Genomic DNA, 7,713 nt, shown 5'->3' with positions numbered 1-7,713 from the left:
ATTAGGGGAGTGTATTAGGGGAGTTGACATAGCACCATGTGATTGGTTGTGTGTAAGAGGGGGGACTCACCTATTAGGTGAGCACCCTTACACCCTTAGAGTAGAAATACACATTTTTCCAAAACTTTATCTCCATACCAAAAGGCCTTTGCTATTTTTATATTAGATGCATACTAAATTGAATAGTAGACTGTATTTGTGTATATAAGCAACAAGACGCTTGCTTTGTATGGATAAAACAAATGTATTTGTTTATACATTAAAATAAAAAAAAAGTATATTAAAAATCGTGTTTATAGAATGCAGATACCTAGTGAATAAAAAGCACAAACCTCTGGTCACTGCTCACTAGTCTCTTCTCCTCCCATCCTCTACAAACACAGGTTTCTTCATCTCATCTCCATCTTCATCCACATGATGATGAGTTTCAAACTCTAATTCTTCACTCTCATACAACATGACAACTCTCTTAGACTCCCTTTACTGTGAAGAGAAACACCAATGGGAGGACGATGAAGATGAACCACTAGACAGCTACAGTTGTGTTGTTGATGATGATGATGATGACAATGATAATAATAATATTCACCATTCTCAACACACACTACTCCAACAAGACCTCTTTTGGGAACACCAAGAACTACCCTCTTTAATCTCCAAAGAATCCCACTGCCACTTGAACACCCACCATGTCCTCTCCGGCAACCACCGCCGGCACGCGGTGGAGTGGATGCTGGAAGTGGTTTCACACTACTCATTCTCCGCTCTCACCGCCGTTCTCGCTGTAAACTATCTTGATAGATTTTTTGAAAATTTTGAAGAGTTGGAGACTGAAAAGAAGCCATGGATGACCCAACTGGCTGCTGTTTCTTGCCTTTCTCTTGCTGCTAAAGTTGAAGAAACACATGTCCCGCTTCTTCTAGATCTTCAAGTACGTCTGTTCATATATATTTCTACACGTTCTTTTTCTAATGTTTGTGTTGTATAAATATCTCAAACTTTTGTTTTGTGTTGAAGTTGGACGGAAGCAGATATGTTTTTGAAGCGAAAACTATTCAGAAAATGGAGATTTTGATACTGTCAACTCTTGAATGGCGGATGAATCCAGTCACTCCCCTCTCGTTTGTCGATTACATCACGAGAAGACTCGGGTTAAAGACTTATCTTTCCTCCGAGTTTGTGAAAAGATGCGAGTGTCTGCTACTATGCTTCCTTCCTGGTAGAGATTAACCTTCCAAATCTTGTATTGTTAGATTTATATATACTTAATGTGGGATGTTAATACATTATTATTATTGTGCATATATGCAGATGATAGGTTTAGGTATTATCTTCCCTCAGTGATAGCAACAGCAACAATGGTGCACGTAATCAACAGCATTGAACCGTGCATCGGAGTTGAGTTTCAGTCACAGCTGCTGGGCATTCTTGGTATCAATAAGGTCAAGATTTTTAACTTTTTAACCCTTCTAACATAAACATGAATTTAGTAGTTTACTAATTTATTACTACCCATTCATTACCTTGAAAAGAAAAGTTGAACAAGTCAAAAGTTTAAGTAGTAGTTGACTTTTCTTTTTTCATTTACTTTACATTATTTAATATTATATTTTTTTATAAACAGGATGTGGTGGAGGAGTGTTGGAAAGATATCCAGGAGGTAACATGTGGTAGAAAATCGGGTCGGAGTTTCTATAAACGGAAGTTCGGGTCAGTACCCGGCAGCCCGGATGCTGTGATGGATCTGTCGTTCAGCTCCGACGAGTCATGGTGGTCGGTGGTGAACCCGAATCCGAACCCATCGGTTTCATCGTCACCTGAACTAGGAAGTAAGAAAAGCAGGAAGGGTGCAACCTGAGGCAGCCAAGTGGTGGGAAATGTTTAATTGAATTGAATTGATGTTAAATTGGCAACCATCTTTGCAAAATGCAATTAGCCCCACCGAATATGGAAATGTGACTTCTCGAAGATGTGTGGTGAGTTTTGGAGGTAAAGATGGTTGCCATTTTATCCGGAAAACAAAAAAGAATCAAGAAATATTATTAGAGCAATGAGGGGTTGGTTGGTTGGTTGGTGCTATTTTAGTAATTTCTTTCATTCTCTTTGTAAAAGAAAAAATGAACATATATGTTAATGTCAATAACAACTTTCTCATGGTCAAAAATTTCCATTATGCTCATCTAGAGTTGAAGTTGATTGCCAGCAAATATATTTCCATGATTTTTTTTATGTTTTAATATTAATTTTATTAAATTATACCATATATATATACACCATATCATAATACATGTATTATTAAGTTGATAGTAATGTAATTTTACATCGTTTGAAGAGTTTAATTACTTTTTTAAAATATTGCTAACTTTTAAATCAAATTTTCCTCACAATTTTTGAAGGCCGTGATTTTTTGTACCTTATTTTTTTTTAATATTACACAAGAAAAACAATCATTTTGTGATTTTTAATTTGAATATGATATTGTTATGAGTTTTTTTTTTAATTTAAAAAATTAACATGTTATGAGATTACTATTTAATTTAATTTATAGTTTTCTTTCCGTCCTGTTTCCTTTCAATATTTTGGTCATTCATTACGCTGATTTTTTATGTATATAATCATAAATTGATATAATAAATAATCAAAATGTATTTAAGTTGTTATTCATTAAAACTCTTGAAGTTAGATATAAGACCATAGGGAGTGGTGCGGTAAGGGTGAGCGGTAAGGGGGTTTGTCGCGCGGGAACACTGCCGCCGACCACCATTTGTCGCTCGGTTTCAATCTTGATCGGTGACCAAATGCTGCTGCGGTGAAGGGAGGCAGGAGAGAGAGGGAGTGTGTGTGGTGGGGTCCATGCCATTTCTCAACCAATAACACCCTTTTTTTTTTTTTTTTTTAAAGTTTACCACTTCATCAAGTGTCTAACCATTGTCAACACTTTTCAGCATAGTTTAAACACTTTTCACTGATTGACGTGACGCACTCTGATTGGTTGATTTTTTAGTTTCCTACTCTCAAGTGTCTAACCACTGCTTATACCCTAATTATTCTAAACATGAAATAGCAATGGAGTAGGGTTATCATGGATGCATACTCTAAAACATCATTTTAACTTTTATGTAATACACTTTATCCATCAATGCATAAACAAAAATATTTTCACAAATGGTGTAGACATACAACATAAACGCAAACATCAATAACGATATAGCATAGTGTATGCAACTAGGTGTCATATAATATGCAACAGTACATCTAATAAACTTTAACCAATATCATCTATTTATCTCCAGTGTAATTATCAATGGATAACATATACCATGTATGAAACAATGCATATACTAAAATGTAATTAGTAATATGTGTACTCTAATCACTAATACACCTAACTAATAATTTTCACTTTTTTATTATATTGAGCCCGTTGAATTTACATCTTTTAGTATATGCATCACTCCACGCATTATCCTGTTGAAGTTCCATTTATTTACAATAATATCATCATATGGTTTCTTTTTACCTTTAAAGTATCCATATGTGATTGGTATATAAAAAAAGTAGTTTATAGAGTTTTTGGCGTGGTCCTAATTTAAACATATGGTTCTCAATCAGGTTGTGTTGATGGGTTGTGAAATGGCGGGTCGAATTTTTAACGCGAAAACGACACATCTTTTAAATTTGTGTTAAAAACATCCACCATAATCTACACAACAAATGTGTAATACAAACACAATCCGTTTTGCTCATTTATCTAAATGTGTAAATACGGATCAGAGGGTAATAATCAAGTTGGTAAGTTATAAAAAGAATAGTTAAAGGAGTAATAAACGAATTAGTGTGTTGATCGGTTTAATAAAATATATTAAACTGATTAATAGAAACACAGCCCAATTTATTAAAGAAGGTATATATTGCAAACAAAAATCTAATTAGTTTTGCATGGTGTTGAAAATTGCCGCCAACCCTACATACTTGTAATTATAACATATCAAAATCTTTTGAACCTGTTTAAGAAACAAGTAAGTGTGAAATCAATAGTAAACACCAATTATAAGGACAATAATCACATATTTAAATAGTTTTTCTTTAGTGTGAGCGTTACATTATCAAAAGTTAAAAGCTTTGTATTTAAAAATAATATAATTTTATATTCTTTTTACAATAACTAATTCACATACTCTTTAAATATATTTTTAAATTTACACCCGTGTTTACAATGAGAAACACTTTCATAGCGCTAGGCTTTAGTATATAGGGAAAAAATCAAATAGAAAGTTAATTTTCGTTAGGAAGGATAGGAAGCCATAGGATTATGACATGTGGCAAATTTTAAAATAAAGAGAAAGGGTATTTTAGTCAATCCAACTCCTTCTTCTTCCTTTTTCAAAACCCAGTAAATTAAAAAACCCACCATTTTCAAAACCCACCATCTTCAACTATTTCTTCACTTTCTATCTCAATAATCACTACATTATAGTGCGATTTTCATCACCAATCAATGATTCAGACCCCGATCAACGTGTTCTTCAGCTTTTTTTGAAGAAAACCCAGTTTAATTTCATAAAAAAATCTCGTTTTTTCCGGTGATTTTGGAGATAATTACTCGATTCGTTCGATTCGAGCGTTGATAAGTGTTTCTATCTTTCAAATTTCGTCAATTGATGAAGAAATCGGCTTCGATCCACTTTAATTTCATTTTCACGATCTAGGTTTTTGATTTAGTCATTGCGTTTTACGATCTTTGCGGGGGTTCGTGGGCGGCCCCCGGTAGCGGGGTCCCAGGGGCGGCAGCCCCTGGCGGGGTCCAAGGGGCAGAGCCCCTGGCTGGGGTTGAATTGCTGTACTAAAAACGCATCAGAAAAATTAATTTTCCAGAAATTGGCTCATTTCGAAGACAGTAATTCGTAGACAATTCAGACAGTTCACAGTGACAGACAATTTTATGTGTCCATTGCGTTTTAGAAATAAGAGAGTTTTATGTGGTTTCTGGCTATGCGTTTTAGAAAAAAACACATTTTTAAGTGTTTTTAGTTACTGCGTTTTAGGTAAAACACATTTTTTAGGTGTTTTCAGTTCATTGCGTTTTAGAATGAGTCATTTTTAAGTGTTTTCTGGCCATTGCGTTTTATATATAAGACATTTCTTTGTGTTTTTGGTGCATTGCGTTTTAGGTAAAACACATTTTTATGTGTTTTCTAGCCATTGCGTTTTACAAATAAGACATTTCTGTGTGTTTTCTGGCTATTGCGTTTTACAAATAAGTCATTTCTTTGTGTTTTTGGTGCATTACGTTTTAGAAAAATGTCATTTTTTAGGTTTTTTTTTCATTGCGTTTTACGTAACTGGTGGTTTTTTTATTGCGTTTTACGCAACTGGGTTTTAATTTTTTTTTTTAAAAAATATAGCAATAGTATACTCGTTTTAAAGATAAAAAAACGCTCGTTTTTTTGGTGCAATTTTTATAAAAAAATAATGTTGTATGAAATAGTTATTAACGTTTAAAAAATGGGGGGGAATTGGAGGAGAGAGAAACTATTGGCTTGGATTGACTAGAATGCCCTTGAACAAACTCACGCGTCTCTTTTCTTCCTTTCAATTTCCCTGATTTAATCTTAGCCCTTAATTAACTTAATGGATGGTCAAGATCACTTCCTATCCTTCCTAGCCAAATAAACTTCCTATTGTTTCTCCACCATTAGTATATAATCTTAAAAATATTATCCATGTTTAGTCTAAGAGGTAACAAGTTCTTAATAAAAAGCACAGTTATAGATATTTTTAAAAGCTTTAATATATAATAAATAAAGAGGGTTTTTATATAGATTAAGAAAATGTTGTTCGTTTAGTGTGATATTAACCCTTTAAAGTATATAAAGTTGAAAATTTGATAAATCGTTTGATGCAATTTGATGTCTGAATTGATAAATCGTTTGATGTAATTTGGTGTCTGAAAGTCATATTACTAACAATTAATGTAATTACTTAACAAAGTATATAAAGTTGAAAAGTTGATAAATGTTTGATGTAATTTGGTCATATAAGGGTTAAAACGGTTATTTATTATCAGGAACGTTTGATGTAATTTGGTGTCTGAAAGTCATATAAATAACAAAACATTATTTTCTCATAAAACATCTATTCTAGACATATTTCACTTATCCGAAACACTTTACTCATACTAGCACTTAATAAGAAAAAATATACAGTTAACATTTCTTTTTATGTTGGCCGTTTAAAAAAAAAAAGAAAAAAAAACACGTGTTGTGGACGTATCCCCACTCCACATTAGCAACAAATCTAGTTAAACACCATTATGACTAGATATTGCAGGGTGCCAATGAAGCTCATTGCCAAATGATTAAAGTGCGTGATATTGCAGGTCGCCAATGAAGCTCATTGCCAAAGGATTAAAAGGCTTGCACGGGCAAGGGATGGTGTCGGTCCACTACACACCAACCAATCACCTATTTTTTATTTGTTTAATTTTTTATTAAACCGCAACATCTAGTTATTGTGTCTTTGCTTACGTGACAGTAATTATTGCGTTTTTTAGTTACTCCACTACATTCTGTTTTTTTTAAAAAGAAAAAAGAAAATCTTTTCTAAACAACTAAATTTTAGTACTAACATAATTCTGACTATTATAGAAAAGTTATTCAGTTATTTATGAATATGAAATGAGCTCTAACTAATCTTGAATCCTTCTTAACCTGCATCATAAAGATTTGTCGTCTTTCTTAGACTACATCACAAAGATTCTTCGAGTTACCGATGTAACCTCATATTACATGATTAATAATTTAATACATATAAGATTCATCATTTCATGTTTAACGAAAAAAAATGTATGGAAAAAGGAAGAAAGCATCATTGCATTGGTTTGACCATGAGACAAGTGGCTACATCTTTAACCATGTGTGAGACTACTACTTTCAAAGCGAGGTAGTAATACCATCGGCGGAAATTATTCTAAATTTAAATCATATTATTATTGCAATAATGCATTAATCCTATGGTTTTTTAATCGGAAAACATAATATAAGTAATTCTAATAATAAAGATTTTTGTGAGAAGACATAATAATAAGTTCATAAAATGTATTAATGTTAAAAGAGACGTGTTGAGATAAGTATGCAAACTAAATTTGATATCTATTTATGATGAGGAAAAAGTACATTGAAAGAAGAAATTAATGGTATTTATTAAACAATAATATACATATAATTATGTAGAGTAAATTGGGTGATATGACGAGGGTGATGATTTCCAATAACAAGAGAGAGGAGAAGCATTGATGATGATGTTTGACTCAATAGTCAATATGTCTACTGTTGTATAGTATGTTATGTTATGGGAGGTCGTAATATACATACTCAAAATTTGTTTCATACACACACAGATTCCCCTTTTATATTATTTTGTCTTGTGTGTAAATAAGAAACTCTTCGGTCTAAATAGCACTTCTCATGTGTAATAGCTTGCAAACGCACTCAATGGGTCCACCGACGGCCACCTCACTTATTTGGTTTGACTAACTTTAATAAATACTAGGTGTAGTACCGTGTAACCACACGGGTAGGTTTAGTAATGATCGAAATCAAATACTAAAAAACAGATTATAATATATCATTTAAATTTTAGTCTTTATTTCTATATCTTTATAAAGTAATGTTGAAGACAGTATGTGTGACCACACAGGTAGTTTTAATAACC

General features: G+C 32.8%; 1 protein-coding gene across 1 annotated transcript; it reads left to right on the top strand.

Moving 5' to 3' along the window:
* Window positions 1-322: 322 nt before the first annotated feature.
* Window positions 323-2,164, top strand: LOC110879382 (cyclin-D3-1). Its single transcript, XM_022127829.2, has 4 exons — window positions 323-931; window positions 1,018-1,219; window positions 1,312-1,442; window positions 1,625-2,164. The coding sequence occupies exons 1-4, from the start codon at window positions 458-460 to the stop codon at window positions 1,856-1,858; spliced, it is 1,041 nt and encodes a 346-aa protein (XP_021983521.1). The 5' UTR covers window positions 323-457; the 3' UTR covers window positions 1,859-2,164.
* Window positions 2,165-7,713: the final 5,549 nt, after the last annotated feature.

Source organism: Helianthus annuus, chromosome 9, assembly GCF_002127325.2.
Source record: "Helianthus annuus cultivar XRQ/B chromosome 9, HanXRQr2.0-SUNRISE, whole genome shotgun sequence".
NCBI lineage: Eukaryota > Viridiplantae > Streptophyta > Magnoliopsida > Asterales > Asteraceae > Helianthus > Helianthus annuus.
The sequence above is the reverse complement of the archived record's forward strand: the minus strand, read 5'-3'. Positions and strand labels throughout refer to the sequence as shown.

Excerpts from the sequence above, each read along its gene's own strand:
- LOC110879382 (XM_022127829.2), top strand. The coding sequence starts at position 458 with ATGACAACTCTCTTAGACTCCCTTTACTGTGAAGAGAAACACCAATGG. Across the intron at positions 932-1,017 it reads CGCTTCTTCTAGATCTTCAA|TTGGACGGAAGCAGATATGT; the intron begins GTACGTCTGTTC and ends TTTGTGTTGAAG. Across the intron at positions 1,220-1,311 it reads GCTACTATGCTTCCTTCCTG|ATGATAGGTTTAGGTATTAT; the intron begins GTAGAGATTAAC and ends GCATATATGCAG.